The sequence below is a fragment of the Patella vulgata genome, chromosome 5 (genome assembly GCF_932274485.2).
Source record: "Patella vulgata chromosome 5, xgPatVulg1.2, whole genome shotgun sequence".
Classification (NCBI taxonomy): domain Eukaryota; kingdom Metazoa; phylum Mollusca; class Gastropoda; family Patellidae; genus Patella; species Patella vulgata.
In genome coordinates, this window is record NC_065883.2 from 76,749,889 (window position 1) to 76,776,060 (window position 26,172).

At 36.8% G+C, this 26,172-nt stretch overlaps 1 protein-coding gene across 1 annotated transcript; it reads right to left on the reverse strand.

Moving 5' to 3' along the window:
- Nucleotides 1-408: 408 nt before the first annotated feature.
- Nucleotides 409-17,688, reverse strand: LOC126820388 (sperm-associated antigen 16 protein). The gene is made up of 16 exons (XM_050548302.2): nucleotides 17,542-17,688; nucleotides 16,122-16,199; nucleotides 15,581-15,648; nucleotides 14,750-14,874; nucleotides 12,861-12,998; nucleotides 12,087-12,194; nucleotides 11,628-11,815; nucleotides 10,959-11,092; nucleotides 10,172-10,305; nucleotides 7,654-7,797; nucleotides 6,726-6,826; nucleotides 5,554-5,765; nucleotides 5,134-5,199; nucleotides 4,381-4,507; nucleotides 3,231-3,295; nucleotides 409-2,581 (listed from the first exon to the last, which is right to left on the reverse strand). Exons 1-16 carry the CDS (start codon nucleotides 17,600-17,602, stop codon nucleotides 2,471-2,473), a joined length of 1,860 nt encoding a protein of 619 aa, XP_050404259.1. The 5' UTR covers nucleotides 17,603-17,688; the 3' UTR covers nucleotides 409-2,470.
- Nucleotides 17,689-26,172: the final 8,484 nt, after the last annotated feature.

Genomic DNA, 26,172 nt, shown 5'->3' on the forward strand with positions numbered 1-26,172 from the left:
AATTTCCCTATCTCCTAAGAAGCAGGTTAAGAATCTTGGCTATGTGACCGATGAACTTATGTCCCCAGTTTCCCAAATCAGTAGTATCATACGGAAAATGCATCTTCAAATGAGAGCTATTTCGATAATACGCTTTAAGCGAGGGTTCAATTTTAAGCTCTTGTGAATGTGTTTAAATTAATTTATTCTGACACTGCACCCAATTATTTACAAGAACTATTTGATTTCCCTTATGTACCAGAACAACATCCATTCTCTCAAATAACAGAACAACTTCCATTCTCTTATATGTAACCATATTCCTGAAGCAATGGCCCAGATTAGGTCTAATTAAACAAAACACTGCCAGGAGTATGATATGTAACATAACAGGTCCCACTCTCTCAAATGACTGAAAAACTAAGTCAATATTTGTATGTATTTTAATTTATATAAAAGAAATCTTCCTCTGTTTTAAATATTTGCTACAGTTTACATCAAGACAGAAAATATAATATATCAACACTTTCAACAAATATCAGAACTTGTAAATTATAACATATTAAATTATAGCACACAAAAAATATGTAATATCTTTACAATTCATATATCCACAATTTTAATGTAGATTTGAGCCTCTTTAAATCCACTGATCATCCTTTAAAGGGTTTACATTTCCTTTCAGAGAGACAGAGAGAGAAATAGGGTTTAATGTCCACTCGACACAAACTAGATCATTTCGGGACTAACATATGGTTTTTAATTTTTATTTCAATAATTCGCTTGCGGGTAGGGGTCTTTAGCAGTGGAAGGAAACCGGAGGACCCAGCGAAAACCCATGAGTTTGGACAGGCAACCCTACTTCTTGTCAGGTACAACCGGGGATTCGAAACCACGCCTGTTGACTCAATGACAGGCCTTATGATACAGCATGCATGTGCTAACCATTCGGCCATCCAACCCCCCCACATTTCCTGTCAAATTACAATATTGTGAATATTGAATATTGTGAATATTGAATATTGTGAATATTGAATATTGTGAATATTGAATATTGTGAATATTGAATATTGTGAATATTGAATATTGTGAATATTTAATATTGAATATTGTGAATATTGAATATTGTGAATATTATTTAAATTCATTCAGTGTTTACGGACCATATAAACAATTCACCACCACTTCTAAATGTTGGGTAGAATCAGTTATGGGATTTCGCCCATATATTCCGGACATGTCCAACGCTATTTTCCAAACGTCCTAAATTGTCCAACCAGGAATATGCCCAATCGGACATCAAGACATGGTGAATAATAAAGGTAGAATCTTTGGTTGAGAGATTATCTACCATTGATATGTTGATTTTGACATCTTAATTAAAGTAGCTAAGTCTCTAACTCAATATCATCCAAAATCTTACACATTGAAAACACGATTTATTTGTCAATTTAAATCAACATTGATGTTGTGATCTAACCAGGAAAAGATGGGCTTCTGATATCCAATATTTTAGACAAAATAAACATTTTACAATTGGTACCATAATGCGTTTCAGTGCTATTGGTAATAAGGGACTCTAAAAACGAGGCTAGGCATATTCCACAAGTCATGTCAAACGGTGAGACTATAATTCTTATCTGGAAAGCAAGCCCAATAAATAATATCCGCGTAGACTGGAATAAGCAGACGCTAGAAATTGAAATTCGATTGAGAATACTGGCGTATTTCGCCGAACCTAACTGATTAAAAATTACAGTAAAAACAGAAACGATTGAATGTAAATCAATTTATATACATTCATATTACATTATTGTATGCGTTGCGACCCATTTATCAAAATTTCTTGGTCCCAAATATTAGTGACTTAGCTCCTTTAAGCATGGATTAAGCAATGACAAATTTAATACTGTCCCAAAATTGTAAACGCCGATCAGTAACTTTATCAGCAACTTTAACAGGTAAAAGAATATCTTTATAACTTACACATGCTTAATTTGCATGCTTAACTTGAATGATGTAATTGTGTATGCATAATATGCATGCTCAACTTACACATGCATAACTTACACATGCATAGCTTACACATGCATAGCTTACACAAGCTTAACTTAGACATGCATAGCTTACACAAGCTTAACTTAGACATGCATAGCTTACACAAGCTTAACTTACACATGCTTAACTTACACATACATGACATGCACATGCATAACTTGAATGATGTAATTGTGTATGCATAACATGCATGCTTAACTTACATATGCATAACATGCACAAACTTAACTCACACATGCATAACTTACGTGCATAACATGCACATACATAATCTGAATGATGTAGATTAAGATTTCTTTAAATTATTTCCTTCAACTGATTTAATGTAAATAAATAACAAATACAGGGAAACTTGACATAAATATAAATCACAGTTTAAATAATAAATAAATATCTAATAAAATTTAAATATGATTGACAAGTGTGGATGTTTTTAGGACCAGATGCGAACCGTACAGTCGCTGCCACCAGATATCATAAACTCTCCACTTTGATCAAATAACGCACACTGTACCGCATCTTCATGACCATATAAGGCAGTTATCTGAAATAATATACAAGTATATTGAAAACCATGTACTCAGATTCAGAGACGGAGAGAGAGAGAGACGGAGAGAGAGAGAGAGGGAGGTTTACGGTCCACACAACCAACACAAACTAGGTCATTTCAGGACTAACACGTGGTTCAACTTTATTCCAATAATTCGCTTGCACGTAGGGGTATTTAGCAGTGGGAGGAAATCGGAGGACTCAGAGAAAACCCAAAAGGTTGTACAGGTGACCCTACTCCTTGTCATGTACAACCCGGGAATTGTTCAGAGAGAAAAAGAGAGAGATGGTCAGGGAGAGAGAGAGAGAGATGGGACTAACACATGGTACCGGTTTATTGTACACTTTGTTTCTGACCCTAATATACCGCCTTTCATTCCAAGCTAGCTTTATCAAAGCTCCATGACCCATCTTTCTGTCTCTGTCAAAGAATATGTAGATTATTTCAGTTGATTACGTTGCTGATACTTTTTTAACCAAGTCCTCCCATGCCCCCCAGCTTACTGAAATATCCTGCTGCCATCAATGATTGCTGCTGTATTTCGATTGAGAAGTCTGAACACAATTCAATTTTAAATTTTTTCTTGGATAAATTCATCCTACATTGAAAGGGATGTCAAAAATGAAAGAATGAAATTACTCACTTGTCCTGAAGCAAGTTCATACATTTTAATTGTACTGTCATTACTGGAGACACCCAATACACTGCCTGTAACGATAAAATAAACATTTAAAATTAATATCTTACTAAACATTCATAGAGATGAGGTTGAGTGAGGTGGGAACTATTCGTGGAGATGAGGTTGAGTGAGGTGGGAACTATTCATGGAGATGAGGTTGAATGGGGTGGGAATCATTTGAGATTAGATGAGGTTGAGTGAGGTGGGAACTATTAGTGGAGATGAGGTTGAATGGGGTGGGAATCATTTGAGATGAGATGAGGTCGAGTGAGGTGGGAACTATTAGTGGAGATGAGGTGGGAACTAATAGTGGAGATGAGGTGGGAACTAATAGTGGAGATGAGGTGGGAACTAATAGTGGAGATGAGTTGAGTGAGGTGGGAACTATTTGTGGAGATGAGATGGAGTGAGATGGGAACTATTTGTGGAGATGAGGTTGAGTGAGGTGGGAGCTATTTGTGGAGATGAGATGGAGTGAGATGGGAACTATTTGTGGAGATGAGGTTGAGTGAGGTGGGAACTATTAGTGGAGATGAGGTTAAGTGAGGTGGGAACTATTAGTGGAGATGAGGTTGAGTGAGGTGGCAACTATTCGTAGAGATGAGGTTGAGTTAGGTGGGAACTATTCATAGAGATGAGGTTAAGTGAGGTTGGAACTATTTGCAGTGATGAGGTTGAGTGAGGTGGGAACTATCTGTGGAGATGAGGTTGAGTGTGGTGGGAACTATTTGTGGAGATGAGGTTGAGTGACATGGGGTTGGGTGCGGTGAGGTTGAGTGAGGTGGGAACTATTCATGAAGATGAGGTTGATTTAGGTGGAAACTATTTGTGGAGATGTGGTTGAATGGTCCACAAACCTGGAAAAAAGGGAGAGGGAGAGAGAGAGAGAGAGAAAGAAACAGGGTTTAATGTCCATGGTTAAATTTTATTTCAACAATTTGAGGTTTTACAGGCGATCCTACTCCTTGTCACGTACAACCGGGGAATTGAAACCACGCCATGACAGACCTTATGATACAGGTTAACCATTCAGCCATCCAACCCACCTATATCTAATGCCAGTAATGGAGTAGAGTTTTTGGGTGTATGGTCTATATATATCTAATGTTTTTACCTGAAGGATCGAATGTCACATGATTAGCAGGATGTGGACCGATATCCACAGACACCATTTCCGATACATTTCTTACATCCCATAATTTAAATATACCATACGAATCACACGATGCTACTGTATCACACTGAAAACAGAAAATATTTGTAAAGAAATTGCTTTATATTTATATGATCTTGGCAATAAATATTCAAAATAAAGCTGTCAAAACCAAAAAATGACATTATTCACACAATCAAATGATGTTACAACAATCAAATGATGTCACAACAATCAAATGATGTCACAACGATGTCACAAAAATCAAATGATGTTATAACAATCAAATGATGTCACAACAATCAAATGATGTCACAACGATGTCACAACAATCAAATGATGTCACAACAATCAAATGATGTCAACTGTCAACTGATGTAACAATCAAATGATGTCAACTGATGTAACAACAATCAAATGATGTCAACTGATGTAACAACAATCAAATGATGTAACAACAATCAAATGATGTAACAACAATCAAATGATGTAACAATGGACAAATGATGTAACAATGGACAATGGACAAATGATGTAACAATGGACAAATGATGTAACAACTATCAAATGATGGCAAAGGTCCATGATGTCACAAGAAATATGTTGGATACAATTAAATGATGCCACAATGAAGTGGTTGGAACCAATCAAATGACATCACCCATGACATCATGTAAATCAGTGGGTTTGAGAAGAAAATTTGGAAAAACTTACCCGTAAATTAAAAGCAGCATGATTAACAGAATTCATGTGTCCATAGAATGTTTGAGTACACAAACCCTGTAATAAATATAAAATAAATATAAATGAAGCAATATAAATCATTTAAATGAAATAAAATAATGGTTAGCAAGCGTGTGTTGTATCATAAGGATAAGGTCTGTCACTGAATCAACTGGCGTGGTTTTGATTCCCCGGTTGTGCATGACAAGGAGTAGGGTCGCCTGTCCAAACTCGTGGGGTTTTTCCATGTCCTCTGGTCCTCCGGTTTCCTCCCACTGCTAAAGACCCCTACGTGCAAGCGAATTATTGAAATAAAATTGAACCCCAGTTTGTGTCAAGTGGATGTCAGACGTTCAGATGGAACAAAAAAACGTTATAAAAAGTTTTAAGAATAAAGAATTATATATTTACCGTTCTTGCATCCCATAATGATAAAGTTTTATCTGCTGATGATGTCAGAAGTATATTAGAGAATGGAACAAACTGGATGCTATTAACGGAATCGGTGTGACCTCGTAACGTGTAGCGACATCGTAAACTATTTAAATCCCATACTTTAGATGTGTTGTCCATAGAACAGGTGGCCAGGAAATCACCACATGAATGCCAGCTACAATTCCATACTAAATAACAAAACAAAATCAAAATATATAAACTGGCATTCACTTGGACACAAAATAATATTTACTAACACATAAAGCAGCTCTTGTAATAGACATACTGACCGGCCTTGACTGACTGATTGGAAGTCATATTAACTGGCTTTGACTGACAGGCAGTCATATTACCAGTTTTGACTGACTAGCAGTCATATTGACCAGTTTTGACTGACAGTCATATTAACCGGCCTTGACTGGCTGGCAGTCATATTGACCGGCCTTGACAGACATATTGACTGGATAGAGAACTTACCTCTCACAGTCAATCTAACATGTCATAATTAAAATTTCAAAGGCTTTAAAACACAATAAAATTAATTTTATAGTTCTTATGTGTTAATATTTTGGATGAATTAAGAAACAAGCTGAATCTGCACAATCCCAGACGATTACGGTCTATTTTTAAAGTTTTAAATAACTAAAATATTCTACATTATAATAGAGAGGTTGCGCAACTTTACACGTACAGTTTTTGTGATGTATTATGTGAAGCGCACGTCATAAAAGTGTGTCCGACAGATAGCAGCCTCCATAACTGTAAGTTCACAACACTTAGCTAAACCTTGTTTAATTTCTATAATCCAGTCCATAATTTTTCTCTGAATCGTTTTTTTTCACGAACTAAATCCACAGAGAAGACCCGCTCCTTCATGTAGACAATATAAGAAGAGGCTCAGACAAAACATTTGCGTGCTTTAGTAATCTCATCTTCAACAATCTATCCGTGACGAAGGCCTATCGAGATCATGGACCAAGTTTGTGTCGCCTCCTATATATACTAAGTGTAACTGTAAGTGTGAATTTAGTGAAACGTCATAATGTACAGTTTCCACTTACACTTATCTAAATGTAAATGTAAGTGTGTAACAGTTAAGTTGTGAAACCTCTCTATTACATAAATCAGACATGTTTAAATATATTTACCTGCCAGCATATGATCCACAAATGTATGTACACATTCTCCTTTAGCAAAATCCCAAATTTTAACGGTTGTATCACCACTAGTAGTCGCTAGTTTTGCTCCCCTAGAAAACAAAATAGATGAGACATTAAAAATTTACCTTGACGATATGTAATCAAATTATTATGTACCAACCATGCGATGTTAACATCAAATAATGGACATAATCAAATACTAGAGACAACCAAATGTTAGAGACAGTGAAATGTTAGAGACAACCAAATGTTGGAGACAACCAAATGTTAGAGACAACCAAATGTTGGAGACAATCAAATGATAGAGTCAATCAAATGTTAGAGACAACCAAATATTAGAGACAACCAAATGTTAGAGACAACCAAATGTTGGAGACAACCAAACGTTGGAGACAATCAAATGATGTCACAAATGATGAAGACAATCAAATGATGTCACAAATACTAGAGACAATCAAATGATAGAGACAATCAAATGATAGAGACAATCAAATACTAGAAACAATCAAATACTAGAGACAATCAAATGATAGAGACAATCAAATGTTAGAGAAAACCAAATGTTGGAGACAATAAAATGATGTCACAAATGATAGAGAGAATCAAATGATAGAGACGATCAAATAATAATTAGATGATAGAGACAATCAACTGACAAAGAGACAATCAGATGACAGACATTCAATTAATAGAGACAATCAAATGATGTCACAAATGATAGATTGTCAAATTAATAGTCGAGACAATCAAATAATGAGACAATCAAATGATGTCACAAATGATAAAGACAATCAAATGATGTCACAAATGATAAAGACAATGAAATTATGTCACAAATGATAAAGACAATCAAATGATGTCACAAATGATAAATGATGTCACAATCAATAAAAACCAACTGAGATTATTAACTTACCCTGGGTGGAAGTCACAACTAGACACCCAATCTGTATGACCTTCACCTGTCATTATTATGTCACCACTTGGTACCGCCCACATCTTCCACGTATTATCATCACTACTGGTTACAAGGATCTGTTTACGTGGATGAAGAGCAACCCTGAAATACAAGGAAAGGATTTCTTGGAATAATATTGTTAGGTGCACACAATTGAATACTATTAACTGGTACAGGAGTTGGATTCCATGCTCCATCAGGTCTCCGATTGGCTTATAAAAATGGTTCGCCCAACAATATATACGCTGGACACTGGTACAAGAGTGAATTTGATCACCAGCGAAAAATATTTGGACGAAAATATCTTACATGCTAGATAAGAGCGATTGATCGGGCGATTATTTCGAGCGATTTTAAAACTTAGCGCGATTCAGCGAAAAAATGCGCTCATCTGCCACCTTCTTTACCTAATAACATTAGCTTCAGTCCAAACATTTAGCTATAAGTAGGAATAAATGTTTTGTGCACAAGTCAGCTTACTCTTTCCAGAAAGCCAGAGAGAGAGAGAGAGAGAGAGAGAGAGAGAGAGAGAAATGGGGTTTTGACGTCCACTCGACACAAACTAGGTTATTTCGGGACTAACACATGGTTCAATTTTATTGCAATAATTTGCTTGCGTGTAGGGTTTTTTTAGCAGTGGAAGGAAACCGGAGGACCCGGAGAAAACACAAGGTTGGACAGGCGACCTTACTCCTTGTCACGCACAACCAGGGAACTGCAAACACGCCAGTTGACTCAATAACCGACCTTATGATACAGCGCGCACATGCTAACCATTCGGCCATCCAATCCCCCCCCCCTTTTGAATGTTTTACATGAGACAGGGTATGCTTATTCTTTCTAGACCATCTGATATCACCTAGTCAAGATATATAGTATTGATAGGTGCTGTATATGAGACAGGGTGTGCTTACTCTCTCTAGAACACCTCATACCACTTGATACATGTATATAGTATTGATAGGTGTTGTACATGAGAGAGGGTATGCCCACTCTTTCTAGAACCCCAGATACCACTTCCGACTGCGATATAAAATATTATATAACAAACTTTTGTAGTACTGTTGTGTTTATATACCAGGCACCAAGTTCACAAAGCATTATCAGACTTAAGTTAAGAATTTACTCAACTTTCAATCACTGCTTATGAAAAATATCTTTGATCCAGAAACACAAAACTTTGCACATAGTTTCTTATTGATGTATTTGATACATTAACAGTCCTTCATGTTTATAAAATTGTGCGGGAGCCATAAAAAGCTCCTGATACCTTGAATATATGCAGTTTAAAAGTAAACAAAAACTGAAAGTAGTTTATTAATCTCAATATTTAGGAGAGCGATTTAGCTAATTTACAGGAGTCTTTAATGACTTCTTCGAAGGAAAGCCGACGTGCGTCGAGAGGAACAGGAGCAAAAGCTCCCCTTAAACGTGAAGGACTGCATTAAAACAACAAAAGTTTTATAAAGGGCTATATTTTAGTTAAAATAAGACAAACAATTTTGAGTAAATTCTTAACTTTAGTCTGATAATGCTGTGTGAACTCGGGGCCTTGTTCTGATCTCCCTGCACATGTTGTATTAACAATAATATATTTACCCGCTAACAGTAGGGGTTTCAGGTCAAAGTTTCAAATGACAGAAAAAAATTTTTTAAAAATATTTTGTGAAAATATACATAAAATGCTACCCAAATTTTTTTATTTCATCAAAATATTCTAATTAGATCCAAAGTTATGGAATTTTAAAATCCGAGATCGACGTCAATAATGTAATCAAAATGTTCTATACCAGTCAATGCGTGGCATGGCACCAAAATAAGTGCTTTTCAGTCATATTTGAGTGACGTCATAAGCGGTATTTTCCCTTCAGAATCGCTAGTACCAATTTTAAACCTGAAATCTGCACGTTATTGTCAGCAAAAATTTATTAAAATCGTAATAATTTGAATGATAATATGTCAAATATTTATAATCTGGATGATACCTCAAGAAGGTTTTTTTATATTTAGTCGAAATTTGGCAATTTTCAGTCATCAAAACAGATAAATCCCATTTTCTACGGGTCTACTTGTCCGATCACGTGGTATCAACAACCATAATAACCACAAAAATGTTTTCTATCGTTTGATTGGTTCTATATCAAAATCCCCCGGTAACTAAGCTGCGGATTCACCAATGAAGTGAGTCATAGCAATGGAAAATCTCAGGTCGTGTGACGTCAGAGCGGTATTTTCCCGCGAGCGTCTCATGTAAACAAACGGTAATTTCACTTACATTTCGATAATTTTTTAGCCTGAATCTTTGCAGATATTGAGATTGATATTAAACTATTGCAATACAATTGCTAGTAATGCATTTACATAAAATAGTAATTCAGAACCGTAGATTGAAGTGGGCTATATTTCAGCCGCTGGCTGTCCGATTTCACGCTAAAGTCACGTGACCTGAAACCCCTATTAACAGTAATATATTTACCCGCTAACAGAATGACTGTGTGCCTGTATCGTATTCGAGAGACGGAAACCACCTGTTCTACTGATGTGACTTGGTGCTGCCTTGGAATTTGACAGGTAAGGATTGACACCTGTATCAACGGGGAAAACAGAATCCTGAAATAGACAATTGTAATTAAATTACTCCTTTGTTTGTAAAATTACTCCTTTGTTTGTAAAATAACTCCTTTGTTTGTAAAATTACTCCTTTGTTTGTAAAATAACTCCTTTGTTTGTAAAAATTACTCCTTTGTAAAAATTACTCCTTTGTTTGTAAAATAACTCCGTTGTTGGTAAAATAACTTCTTTGTTTGTAAAATTACTCCTTTATTTGCAAAATTACTCCTTTATTTGTAAAATAACTCCTTTGTAAAATTACTCCTTTGTTTGTAAAACAACTCCTTTGTGATTTACTGTATTGAATAGCTAGTGAGGTGAGAATTGGGATACTTGATATACACTTTCTATTTTATCATGAACTATTCTATAAATATGACAGATTTCTGGTACAAAACGACACATATTGAACTAAAAAAAAACAAAACATCAACAGACAGAATTTCAATTTATATCAAAATACAAAGTCTAATGTATTACAAGTACTCTTTATTGTTATTCAGCTGTAGGATCGCTTCCACCATTCACAAAATTTCATTTATCACTGAGCGAAGTTTTTATAAATTAACAATTTCTATTACTATGGTTACATGTAGAAGAATTTTTCCTGGAAAAATGGAGGATAGATGTGTGGAGGAAATTTTGCTACTTACGTTGGGATATCGTTTAAAATCTTCTGGTAATAATTGTATATCACATTCTGATACCTTCTCTCTCTCTAAAGCCAACGCTCTCTGTGTTGGTCCCAGTTCTTCTACCTGCTTATCTCCTTTTACTGATCGTTTATCTATACATACAAAATAAAAGGAAATCGGGTTTAACGTCCTACTGTTCTGCTCCGAACTTATCTAATTAAGACGGGCATACGCCATACAGTGTGCTTGAGGAACATTTTGCCCGGACAGCGGCACTATGGCCTACTCTTATATCGAATTTCAGCGGTCAAGGGATCTTTTACATGCAAGCCAATGTGTACACAGGCCCTCTGTCCTGCATCACTGACAACGGGGAACCACGCCGGACAATCTGGATGAACTTTCTCAGCCAATGCAGGGATCAAACACCCGACCTTGAGGCTAGCGAGCCAGCATCTTACCCACTTAGCCACCGTGACCCCCTCTATTAATACACTTTTAAAATGGTTCTAATTTTGTTAAAGTATTTAATCACATAATTTATGGATTGTTCACTACATTTGTTTTTTGAGGAGCCACATGAGCAAAAATTTTAGCTCTTGTCCAATAGATAGGATGAATTTATAAAATATCTTAGAATAAGATTTTTTGATAAAGGTGAGCAACTAAAAGAAACAAACCACCAACCTTGTAGAGACATGGACGAAGTTCCTTTAAAGGACTCCATAGATTTTAAGGTACTCTGTAAACCATTAACCTGCCCTACGACTCTGTCTCTTTCTAGTTTAGCCAACATCTTCTCCTTCATGGCCACCTCATACTTCCTCTTCAGCTGGTGTAAAGTTGGTTCATATTGCTGATAATGTCTCTTTAATCTGAAATTTAATCAATCAAATGAACAATGCTTAAAGATTGTTGCAGGTATTTGCAATTTCAGCAAATTCCTTTTACATTATCTAGTTTTTAATTATTATAATGAGAACTGCCAGTTCTTTATCTAATCTCCCAATCAGGTCATTTGAGGAGTCATTTGAAAGGAATGTCAGGAAATCAACCGTAAGAATTATTCAATGCCTGTCGTACGACTATCTCCATCAGTTGAGTTTATAGAGGAAAGTAAACACCATTTTGTTTCATTTCACTTACCTTTTAATGTCATCAATAAATTTATTTTTCTCCTGGACGACACGTTTATGATGCATTCTGTGATAATCTCTCTCTTTCCTCAGTTTAACATATGTTTCTTTCGCTTTACTGAAACCCAAAATAAAACATGGTCATTTCTGTTTTAAAACAAGAAAAGAGAATCAAAGGGAGTCTCTTTTTATTGCAAGAATTCTATGAGATTCTGTTCCATCCACCTGTGTCACAATCAATACAAACATTTGCCTAAGGAGGAAACTTGGAACATGGAATCACTGAATCAGCAGGGTTATAATCAACCCTTAAATATAAGGCACCTGTCACAGATATTCAAGATTATCAACACAATTCGTTTAGTGCATGTCTATTATCAGAATTCTTAAGTATATTAAATATATATGTCTGGTATAAAGTACAAAATGCCAAATACCAGTTGATTAGTGCTATGACTAAAATACTAGTTGATTAGTGCTTGATCAAAATACTAGTTGATTAGTGCTTGACTAAAATACGAGTTGATTAGTGCTTGACTAAAATACTAGTTGATTAGTACTTGACTAAAATACTAGTTGATTAGTACTTGACTAAAATACTAGTTGATTAGTGCTACGCCTAAAATACTAGTCGATTAGTGCTCGACTAAAATAACTATTTCCAGACCTTGTTATATAAAACACCGCATTGGTAAGATGCACTGGATCAAGATTTTATAATAGCCTTCAATTTTATTCATACTTTTGTTATCTGAATTCGAGTATCACAAAATAACAGACTTACAGGGCAGCGTTTCTATATTTATCTACTTCTTTTTTCAAGAATTTGATTTCGTTGTCGAGATCCTGATTCCTAGCGTAGATATCTGGTACAACATCAATATCCTCTTCATGTAATAAACCTTTCCCTTGTAACTCGTACCTTTAAATAAATACACATAACATATAGTATCACGGAACATACTTCCATGTAATAAACCTTTCCCTTGTAACTCGTACCTTTAAATAAATACACATAACATATAGTATCACAGATCATACTTCCATGTAATAAACCTTTCCCTTGTAACTCGTACCTTTAAATAAATACACATAACATATAGTATCACGGAACATACTTCCATGTAATAAACCTTTCTCTTGTAATTCGTACCTTTAAATAAATACACATAAAATATAGTACCACAGATCACACTTCCATGTAATAAACCTTTCCCTTGTAACTCGTACCTTTAAATAAATACACATAACATATAGTATCACGGAACATACTTCCATGTAATAAACCTTTCTTTTGTAACTCGTACCTTTAAATAAATACACATAAAATATAGTACCACAGATCACACTTCCATGTAATAAACCTTTCCCTTGTAACTCGTACCTTTAAATAAATACACATAACATATAGTACCACAGATCACACTTGGCCGCAAGTCTGGAAATAAGGCACCTGTCACAGACAATTTCAGGCACAGATTCAGGCTTTTTGTCCGGCACTGAATTGTCTTTTTTAATGTTATTAATAATACATGTCCGGTACTAAGATGAAAATGTCAGGTACTATTTCATAAGTGCTTGACATTTTGTCAGGTACATCTAAAACCGTTATTTCCATACCCACACTTGGGTATTTTTCTTTATCACAGCTTAAATACACATTATGTAAAATTAGATACAGAGCCAGCCATTCTTGCTATAATAGGTCAACAAATACAAAATAAATATATTGAAAATTTCATTCAAATCACTGTTTGTAGTTTTGACAAGATGTATGCATTGATTGTTTATTATTGTAACCACGGTACTGGTATATTCGAGACTAAACTTTGTTTTTCCATTTTTAAATTAAATCATTAGGTGGCTGAACCATTCTAATCTACTTAAAGTTAGAGCCATACGATGGCATCGAGAATTGATTTAAGTCTTTTCATGTTAATAAATGTCTAATTAATAATTTATATAACATAATAAAGAAACCCTGCAATAGGCAGATTTAGTTCTTGAATAATGCATCTTTAAGCATAAGCTACTTGAGTATAAAAAGACCTCCATGTATATCTAACTTTTTGTATTGTGTTAAAGGTCACTGGAAAAAGCTTCATAAATTTATAATGCAAGGCATTATGTCAACATTTCCTTTCCATAAGTATAACATAAACCCGAATGTCAGTATTAATATTACCTGCAGCGGGTAAATTTCAACGTTAGTAATTTTCCGCCGTTCTCTGTGGGTAGTCGTAACTTTCTGGCAAAAAACAATCTGTGACGTCATTTTAGTCCTTCTGCTCATAGAAATATAGACAAGAATATGAGCACTAAAATGACGTCTCGGATTGTTTATTGACGGAAAGTTACCACTACCTATGGAGAACAGTGGAAATTACTAACATTGAAATTTACCTGTTGCAGGTAATATTGGCATTCCCCTTCGTGTTATACTTATGGAAAGGAAATGTTGACATAATTACTTGCCTTATTTAAAAAATTTGAAGCTTTTCCAGTGACCTTTAATGGTTAAATACTTGAAATATCTAATTACATCGTATCCAAATTGATCTACTTTTAAAAGTCCTCCAAACTGTTCAGCTTGCTACCATATTTGGCAATTTAGTTGTTTTGTTCTCTTGAATATATAGGAAATAAATAAAAAAATGTAAATTGTTTTCCTACCATTCTGTTTGGAAACAATCCAGTGTTCGTCCCATTCCCATTCGGACAAGAAAATTTCTCACAAAATCATCAACAACTTCTGGATGTTGGGTAACAGACGGTCGAGCTGTGCTTTCTTTCCGAACCTGAAACAGAAGGGTTAGGGTTGGGTTAGTTGTTAATACAGAATAGTATTTCCAATTTACTTAAATCAAGACATTACAGTCATTCTGCAAGAGAGAACAATTTGTCCTGACAGTTGCAGTAGATTATTATACAGCAATGAAAACATGGCAGACTTTCTAAATTCTCTGAATACCATGCTACACAATATTAAGATGCACATGAGAGAACAATTAACTGCTTTATGAGGAATAGGTGGAAATGTCACTCTCTTGGCAAAATTCACCTTCCTAACATTGTATTTGAGTTGATGGAAAAAGTTAACTGTATATTGTTAGTCCTACATGATGGAAGTATTGTGTAAGTGATAAGAGGGAGAGATAAATGGGGTTTAACGTCCACTCGACACAAACCAGGTCATTTCGGGACTAACATTTGGTTTAATTTTATTTACATAATTCGCTTGCGCGTAGAGGTCTTTAGCAGTGGGAGGAAACCGGGGGACCCGGAGAAAACCCACGAGGTTGGACAGGCGACCCTAATCCTTGTCACGTACAACCGGGGATTCGAAACCACGCCAGTTGACTCAATGACATAAAACCCCCCGTGTAAGTGATAAGTTTAGCTCTATTTCATTCATTATTATGTAAGCTTAGATTATTATTATTATTATTACTACTATTACATCAATATCAGTTATTAAAATATGAAAGGATTTAAATAACTCACAGCTGCTTCAGCATCATCCTGAGATTCTCGGATTGTTCTAACAGCAATATCTAAATTCTCTACTACTTCTATAATAAATAAATAAATTAAAATATATATTTCTAAATAGTTTATTAAAACAACAGTCAATAATATAAAATTAGAATATGTCCAGTTTAAAAGCCAGGAACCATCAGGCACATTCCCACTGGTGCCTGTCATTTTGTTGGTCACTGATTGTTATTTAAAGGTAGGCCTATATCAGGTACTAGTTGATTGCTAGTAGGCCTAAATGGGATTTTATCAGGTCTCAAATCATTATTTTCCGTCCTGCTAATTCTCTTTGAACAAATCCACCATCAACTGTCAGTATTTGAATTATACATAACCAAGGACATTAAAATCTTCAACACAAATCTGACTAACCTATATTCATAAGAATATTTCAATATAAGTACCGGTAATCTTAATTGCATTAACAGAATATTCCAAGTATATAAGTAATCTAAATTGTTTTAATAAAGTTTAACAGAATATGCCAAGGTAAGTAACTCTGACCTACCATCAACAATAAATTCTTCATCAATAGGAACCTCCTCATATTGGAATTCATCATCAGAATCAGCTAACAGTTGCTCCTCTAAATAACTGGTTAAGGTTTGTTTTTACTTAACTGCTCAAACTACATATTATATAGATTGAATCTTAAATTCTTTGTTTTTAAAAGAATTAATTTTTTATTTTCAATCTGAATGTTAACTTCACTATGGGCAATGTGGATCGATTGTAGCCTAGTTTTCATTTACATTTTATAAAAAAAAATATCCGCCAAGTAACCATCTTTGAGTTTCATGCTTTCATTATTTTGTGATCAGTTTTACTCATGTCAGGTACGATTACACCACTTGTGACATCACCTTGATGAAGAGAGAGAGAGAGAGAGAGAGGGGGGGTAAAGTCCAATCAACACAAACTAGGTCATTTCGGGACTAACATATGGTTCAGTTTTATTTAATTAATTCGTTTGGGTGTTGGGGTCTTTATCATAGGGAGGAATCCGGAGGCCCCGGAGAAATCCCCTGAGGTTGGACAGGCGATCCTACTCCTTGTCACGTACATCCCGGGAATCAAACCACGCCAGTTGACTCAATGACGGACCTTGTGATACAACACATGCACTAACCATGCACTAACCAGACACCCCCACTCCCCCCTTGATGGAAATGACATTTATTGATCATCATTTTAAATTCAAAATACGATACTTAATATTAATAAATGTTAGAGTTAGAGGGCTTAAATTACATTGGCTAATTCCACTTAGAACTTCTACGAGAAACAGTTAGTCGACTTGTCTATAGACTAATAGAGGGGTTAACGTACATCCAATTCCAATGAGAACATCGCAGATAAATGTTTGCTCAGAAATTTGCCAGCGAGGCCAGTCATGAAAAACTGGTCCAACTTACGGCAGGTTGAGATTCGACATGTACCTTAATATCACAATAATCACATGCTGTGTGCAAAGCGGGGTAAACATATTCTTATTTGTTGAAATAACATAACTGTATGGATAACAATCAATAGCCTAATAATAAAAAGTAAAATCAGAAAAAAATGTCTCCTACTTTTTCCTGTTTTTGTTGTAACTTTTTGTTTTGTTTTTGTTTTTACTTTTTTTTAGAACGTAGATATTCATTACTTTTCGGCTCCGCCATCAGTATTTTGTCTTCTAGGCCTTATAAATTCTTTAATTATCTTGATTTGTTTTGTCGGCTTTTACTTTTGCACTTTACGTTTGACCAATCGTCTATTCATTCATCATTGTGATGTCACAGATACAATTGAAAACGATTTATTTCACTAAATTGTCTTGATATTGCAAAAAAAATAGATTTTCCACTTTTGAAGGAATAAAAAGAGTATATTTTCCCGCAATAAAAATATATTTTATAATATAATTGTTGAATTAAAAAGGATACTTTCCAGATAAAATTTGTCCGATGCTTCGTTCGACGCCATCTTAGTTGTAATAGTTGTCATGGGAGTGGTCTCGATTATCCTGACTTAATGACCCGTTATAAACTAACGGTAAATATGACTGGATGTTTACCGCTATAGCAACCGTTACATTTTGTTCTCCTTTTAGAAGAGCATAATCTCAGGGGAGGCAATTCTTACCCAATTTTCATCGCCGAGCCCACATTTCAAGTTATGCACCAAGACTTAAATATTCCGTAGATAAAAACAACTTTCATGTCTAAATGTTTATCAAGATTTATTTGTGATTTGATTTTCTTCCTGGTTATGGGTTGGAATATAAAGCCGTCATGAATTATTAAACGCTCGTGTACAATTGTCAGCTTTTTTTTTACCATCCTGGAACAGGATAGGAACTATGGAGGAAATAATATAATTATAACACATTATGATCATAAATCAAAATCAAGCACAACCAATCCAGCGGTCAAATAAACAGTCCAGAAGAGGAATTCTGGGCCCTTATTCACCAAAACTTAAACTAAGATACAATCGAAATTTTAAGAAATACTGCAATTCGATTGGCTGACCAGTAAAATCAATTTGCATATATCCAATGAAGTTGCAGTATTTCTTAAAATTTCGGTTGTAACTTAGTTTAAACATGCATTATGCAAGAGCAAAATCTGCTTATTACAAGTCTTTCTTTAGGCCTGAAATGTTATCTAAATTATCAATTAGACATTAATTAACTTATCCAGACCATAATAAACTCTCGATGTCAAGGCTAGCCTTCGATGTTGGCTGGATTAGATTCCTAAATGCCGCTAACGGCCATTGATAATTAAATCAGAAAAAGCGGATAATCGAGACTATGCTGTTTATATTAATGATTTTAGTAATGATGACCGAGACTATGCAAAAATTTCACCCGCTTCTTTCTGGGCTCATAGTGGATCAATTTGACTGAAATTTTCAGCAAATTACCTTTACACTATCTAGTTTTTAACTATTATAGCGAGGACTGCCATCTCTTTATCTTATCTGCCATAATGTATCTTTAAGTTTTCGTGAAAAAGGGCCCAGCACAATTGAGTAACAAGGGCAAGCGGAGAGTCGCAATGATTATTCCGTTCCTTTTAACGGGTGGCCGACGAAGTAAAATGCTTATGAGTTTGTGTTTCCTCTTTGTCAGTGTTGCAGGATGGAGGGTCTGGCAAGGGGCAAGGGACAACGTAGTTGTTCGGATGGGACAAAGAGCCGAGGTCCCGTGTACACATTGGCGTGCACGTAAAAGATCCCATGCCAGTCGGAATTCGATATAAAAGTAGAGTGACGCTGTCAAGGCGAAATTTCAATCATAGCACACTGCATAGCTTATGCCCGTGTCCATTAACAGGACGTTAAACCCCATTTGTGGATAGTGTGATGACAAATAATCCAACTGGTAGAGTCCTTAAATATGTTCATTAATTAAGAGTTTAATAGGAATGCAATCATTCTGCACAAACATAGCCTACTACTGTATCTACATTGAGAATAGAACTCTGCCCAGAATGGCCACCACATTGAAAATGTACTATTTTGTTACGTGGTTCTAATCCGCTTTACACAAAATCTAAATAAACTTTTTTCAATTTCAGTACATGTGAAAATGGCAGAGGAATAAATAAATCTCAAAATTCTAGAAGTATACTCAGTGTTTTCGACTAAAATCGTCGATGTAGGAAATAAAATGTCGGACAACTATCTTCGTGTCTGTTCCCAAACGGAGCTAATTTTAGACAGACGGAATAGATGTGTATGGAATATAATAAGAAACATGCACAAAAAAATAATCAGAAAATAATCGTGTCTCGCTTCCAGTGCCAGATTTAGATGAAGAGAAGTCGTACGTAGGTTATTCTTCTTATGGGGCCCCCTTCCAATCCCCGATCCTCACGACTAGAGGAAGATGTGACCCCTCCCCTTGGTGTAATAATTAAAATGGAAGTGTAATTTACAAACCATCCTTGAGAGGGTGATGCTTAATCTACACCCACAGGTGTAAACTATTTAGATGTAACATTACAGTGTCTGGAGTGCATCAGGCAGGTTACACTATTGGAAGTGGCAACTAGTTTCCACCAGAATTGGTGTAATGTTCTACACCAGTAGGGTGTTATTGGGTTTACACCACTAAAGGCTAGGTGTTCCCCTTATTTAGGTGGCAGCTAAATTGGCACTCGAATTGGTGTAAACTTCCTTTATTATTTTTAGCTGTGTAGCTATAAATATTTCCGGCACTGCTCGATTCGACATTATCTCATTGCAATACGACACCGTATCATCATCAAAGAAATGTAAAGTCCACACGGGTATTTCAAACACGTATTATCAGAAACCACGAAGGGTGCTTTTAAGACAATTCTCAAAACTCAATTTTTGCTGAAATCTACAACTATTTCATGTGTGAACGCAGGCCTCCTTAAATTCGGCAGGCGACGCGGTGGCTCAATGGCTATGACGTTGGTGGCTCGGTAACCTAGAGGTCTCGTCTTCAATCTCGGTGTTGACCGATATAAAGGTCATCGGAAATTCCGCCATTGCCCCCCACCCCCTTCCCTGTCAATGGTGCAGGGCGGAGGTCCTGGCATGGAACAACTGTCGATACTGCAATTGAAAATAAGATTTGTGGGACAAATATGGTAACTTATGTGTTTAATGTTATATATCCAACGAATCTCCTGGAGCTATCAGGAAAAGAATTAGGCGTTTGCCTATCTAAAATCATAGTTCTGGTATTAGTACCTCGGGTTTCGACTCATCCAAACGACTAAGCATATCATCAGTCCACTAAAGCCATCCCTATCAGGTCGGAACGGGTGTTTAAAAAAACAAAGCAACAACGAACAGTCCGCTGGAGCCATCTCTGTCAGGTCGGAACGGGTGTTCAGAAACAAAACAAGGGACCATCTCGTCGAGATGGAAAGGGGCCTTTTATACAATGGGATGTCGGAGTGGTGTGGTCTCCGGATATATAACTGTAATATGTTTTGAAACATTGAATTACACGTAGACCGACAATAATTTGCTAATAATCATTACAAGAAAAGTGAAATAGATTTCATAACAAGAAAGTAATATTTATAATGATGATATAACCGTTGTATAAGTTGAATATTAATGAGAGGGGTCAGAGGTCAGGGTATATATTATAACTAACGGAGATATGACCGTCTGACTTTAAACCAGTTAAATATTATCTCCTGGACTTTAATCATTCAGGTTAATTTCATTTTAATAAGCCACTTTCTCGGCTATTTTATCAATGATTACAAAAGAGAGAGAGAGAAGAGAGAGAGAGAGAGATGGGTTTAACGTCCACTCGACACAAACTAGGTCATTTCGGGACTAACATATGGTTCAATTTTATTTCCATAATTCGCTTGCGCGTAGGGATCTTTAGCAGTGGGAGGAAACCGGAGGACCCGGAGAAAACCCACGAGGCTGGACAGGCGACCCTACTCCTTGTCACGTACAGCCGGGGATTCGAAACCACGCCAGTTGACTCAATGCCAGGCCTCATGATACAGCACGCGCGTGCTAACCATTCGCCCCCCCCCCCAATGATTACAAATCTTTTTAAATGTATGTTTGTACTGTATATGTTTCTATGGCTTGTCTTGTACACGCTGACAGTTAGCATGTATTTTTGTCTATACACAGCTGTAATCCCCTGCAGGATGTCCAACCATTGTCAAACCTATAATAGCCTGACTACAAGGGCGTGGTGACCCATGATTTTCTACGAGGAATAAGATCCCCTCCTGGCCCCCAAAATACAATATTTAAATGTGTGTACGGGGCAGGGGGGGGGGGGGCTTCCCAGTGCCACCGGGTAAAACTGGGCTATGTGGAACATACTAGAGTGGATCTGTAGCATATATGACCCATGGTATATGTTTGACACTGGTTAAGCATTATGATTATGATTATAATGTTGAAAACCGTATTGATATCACGTGATTTTTTTTTACATTTGGGAGAGACGCAAAACCTCAAGGGGGCGCAAAAACTCAAAACCATGACACAAAGCTCGTTATTGCGTCCCTCTAACTTAGCCCCTGTCTGACTCAGCATGTTCAATACAGCCTAATATTTCTCACCCTAACCAACATGGATATAAATATTGTGTTTTTGCGCCCCCAATAGAATCTTGTTTCTTATGCTAAATCATAGATCACCACGCCCTGCCCCCACCTCCACCCCCATTCCGTGACGGTGGGGTATATTAAACATAGATTATGCAAGAGCTAAATCTGCCTATTGCAGGTCTTTCTTTAGGCCTGAAATATTTTCTAAATTATTTATTAGACATTAATTAACTTATCCAGGCCATAATCAACTATCGATGACATCGGATTTTTCCGATATTAAATAGATTAGAACAGTTCAGTCAAAATCTAATATCTTCGCTCGCAATAGAGTAATTTGAATGAAATTTTCAAATTATTCATTTTACATTATCTAGCACAGTGTCGGTCTAAAGATGAATTTTTGCTTTAATCCGTAAATCCACTGAAAAAAAAAATGTACATTAGCCTTTAGCAGATTGTCCTAATATGTTTATTGGGTTGTTTTTTTCTCGACGATTGGCCCTACAAATGGATATCATAATATCAAATGTGTAGTACACTGACGGTTGCAAGATTACAATATTTTTGCAGCGTAGTTCCCACTTGTCAGCGGTGCAGGACGGGGACTCTGACACGGGACAACGTCTAGCCGTTTGGATGACACAAAAATCCGAGGTCCCGTGCACACGTTGGTGTGCATGTAAAAGAATCGTTGACATAGAAGAACAGGAGGCGATAACACCGCTGTCCTGGCAAAATTTTCCACATGGCACACTGTATGGTGTATTCCCTTCTTCATTAGCCCAGTCGGTACAGAGCAGTAGGAGGGTTCACGGTGGCTAAGTTGGTAAGACGCTGGCTCACTAGACTGGAGGTCGGGTCTTTCGATCCCTGCATTGGCCGAGAAAGTTCATCCAGATTTTCCAGCGTGGTTCCCCCTTGTCAGGGGTTCACGTTGGCTAAGTTGGTAAGACGCTGGCTCACTAGACTGGAGGTCGGGTCTTTCGATCCCTGCATTGGCCGAGAAAGTTCATCCCGATTTTCCGGCGTGGTTCCCCCTTGTCAGTGATGCATGACGAAGGGCCTGACAAGGACAGCTGTCTAGTAGTTCGGATGGGACGATAAACCGAGGTCCCGCGTACACATTGGTGTGCACGTAAAATATCCCTTGACAGTTGAAATTCGATATAAGAGTAGAACGTGGTGCCGCTTCCCTGGCAAATTTTCCCTCATAGCATGTATGACGTATGCCTATCTTTATTAGCCCAGTTCGGAGCAGAACAGTAGGAAGTTAAACCCCATTTCATTTCCCAGAGCAATAGGAGGTTAAATTCCATTTCATTGTAATCTAGTTATTAAAGAATGTTCGATAAAGATATCTCGTTAGCTAGCCTTTAATTTAGATACATAGTGATTGTAATGAGTTGATAAAATTAGATGATAATATTACTAGAGACATGGTAACTATAGTATTACTATAGATCTACTATTACATAGGATATTGATGGTACTATATACTGATAGATACACATTCCATATTACTAAAGACCCGCCGTAACTATACATCTACTATTACACCGGGTATCGACGGTACTATACACATTCTATATTACACAGCATTCCAGTCTCTGTTTACATTTCTCGTGCCCTGTACCAGTATTAAACTGTTATACTTATATAGATAAGAGAAATTGCGTATATACTGGTTTGTGCATAACTGTATTGCCCCCCCCTCTCTCTCTCTCTCTTCTCTCTCTCTCTCTCTCTCTCTCGGTACGGTAAAAAACATAGTCTTGGTTATCCATTTCATGATTTAATCATGAATGAAAATTGAGCAGTAAATCGGATCCTGATCCAGTAAATATCACAGGCTAGCGTTGACATTTAGAGTTGATTATGGTCTGGATAATTTAATTAATGTCTAATTAATAAGTTAGATAACATTATTTCAGGCCTAAAGAAAGACCTGGAATAGGCAGATTTAGCTCTTGCATAATGTATGTTTAAGCTCTCTGTTAATCCCTTGCTAGGTACAATATTGTTTAAGTTGAATCTTTAAAAGGAGGGAGGTTGGATGGCCGAATAGTTAGCGTGTGCGCGCTGCATCATAAGGTCTGTCGTTGAGTCAACTGGCGTGGTTTAGATTCCCCGGTTGTACGGGACAAAGAGTAGGATGACCTGTCGAACCTCGTGGGTTTTCTCCGGGTCCTCCGGTTTCCTCCCACTGCTAAAGACAAAGAGTAGGGTGACCTGTCGAACCTCGTGGGTTTTCTCCGGGTCCTCCGGTTTCCTCCCACTGCTAAATACCCCTACGCACAAGCAAATTATTGAAATTTAATTGAACCATATGTTAGTCCCGAAATGAAGAAACCTCCATCAAACCATTATCATCAAGGTGCTCACGTTTACTGAACAACCCTTTCCCGGCCCCTGATGATTTCTTCAAATGTTTTCTCGTTTTCCAGTTTTAACTTTATCAATTGTGTGTATGTATCAAATTTGTCCACGTCTCGTTTATTGTGTCTCCTTTTTACTCAGTACGGGGGGGGGGGGGGGCTTTGACAAGGACAACTGTCTAGTCGTTCGGATGTTGGCGAGCACATAAAAGAACCCTTAACATTTGGAATTCGATATAAGGGTGGGCCGAGCGCGGCTGCCCGGGCAAAATTATCCCTCATAGCACATTAGCCCAGTTGGAGTAGAACAATAGGACGTTAAACGTTAAACCCCATTTCATTTCATTTTCATTTCTCCATTTTACTATACGTCTACTCGACACAAACTAGGTCAATTCGGGACTAACACATGGTTCAATTTTATTTCAATAATTCGCTTGCGCGTAGGGGTCTTTAGCAGTGGGAGGATACCGGAAGACCCGGAGAAAACCCACGAGGTTGGAACAATCATAGAGTATTCCTATTACGATTTTTTTTCATTTTTTCAATTTCTTGACATTCTACACACAGGGAAGTATCTACTCTACTTCGAGAATAGATCTCTGCCCTAAATAGTCTCCATATCCAACAATTAGTATATTGTTTTGTAACGCAGTCCTACTCCGGTTCACATCTGTTATACACATAAAGACTAATTAAACCTTTTCAATTTTATTAACTGGAAGCAGAATAAATACTTCTCAAAATTCTCGACATATACATAGTGTTTTCGACTAACATCGTCGATTTAGGACTTAAAATGTCAGTCAACTAGCTTAGTGTCTGTAGATAGACAGCGTAAATTTAGTATATATCTCACTCTCTCTTCCCCTCCCCTCTCTCCCCTCCCCTCCCCCTCTCTCTCTTTCTTCTCTCTCTCTCTCCACCTGTCATACACATTTTTATCAATTTGTCTATATTGTGGTCTGTTTGTTTGGTCTGTGTTTTCCTATGTAATCCAGGGGGGGGGGGACTGGGCGGTCTAACACGTTTTAATCAAAAGGCGAGCTATCGACCCACGCTTGTACGTGACAAGGCGAAAGGTGTCTGACCTACCTCGTGGTTTTTTCCAGTGTCCTGCGCCACTGCTATTGCAAGACTCACATTCGAATACCGTTAAAGGTCTCCTTCGTACAGGACTTACATTTGTTGGGCTTCGCTCCTGTTTGTGTGTAGTGCGGTCCTGTTGCACTTACTAGTAGGCCATGATGAGACTAAAACATGGTTAATTTTATGTTTTAGAGTTCGGTGTGAAATGCTAGTTAAGAGAATATTCCCGGTGGCTCAGTGAATAAGGCGTCGACTAACTAACCAGAAGGGTCGCTGTTCGATCTTGGTGTTGGCCGAGTAAGTTTCTAGCGTAGTGGTGCTACGGGGTTAGGGTTAGGGTTAATAGTGGTGCTACTCGGTCATTGTTAGGGTTAGTAGTGGTGCTACGGGGTTAGGGTTAGGGTTAGTTATTCCAGTTTATAACGGGTTGGTGGGGTCTCAGCTTTTCGTCCCATCCGAGCGACTAGACAATTGTTTATAAGTACTCTACACGAGACGATAATGATATAACGCACACAATGTTTCCAAATGTTACTAATTACTATATTAATTAGTTCTTTGATGTCACCGCCGGTTCCTGATAAACGACGATACGACTAATATACAATGTTAGGTAACGAAGAGACGTTACTGATAGCTCGAGTCTAATATATCTGATACCATTTGTTCTAGGTTAGATAACATGTCAATCGAGACTATTTCAGGTATCATATTCTGATTTTAAATAGGGTCTGGGTAAATTATTTAATTAACAAAATAATAGACTGCTCCAAGAAAGGGGTGGAAAGGGCACATCTTAGTAAGTTATTTAATTATTAATTTTTAACTTTTGGTAAAAAAAACCCTGAGTATGTTATTTCATAGTAATCTTCATAAAAGTAATATGACAAGACAATTTAAATCAGCCCGGTGAAACAAAATTTAATTTATTCTACTAACCTCACTCCCCTTGATAAAGACAATGGATATAGGTCTATAAGAGTCAAGTGAAATAGATAGTCGATGAATAAAGTTGATATAATTGAAAGGG

Coding starts and splice junctions, on each gene's coding strand:
- LOC126820388 (XM_050548302.2), bottom strand. CDS start 17,602: ATGACAACTATTACAACTAAGATGGCGTCGAACGAAGCATCGGACAAA. Junction 15,649..16,121: donor TGAAGAATTTATTGTTGATG/GTAGGTCAGAGT, acceptor TATTTATTATAG/AAGTAGTAGAGAATTTAGAT. Junction 11,093..11,627: donor TTCGTCCATGTCTCTACAAG/GTTGGTGGTTTG, acceptor TTGTATGTATAG/ATAAACGATCAGTAAAAGGA.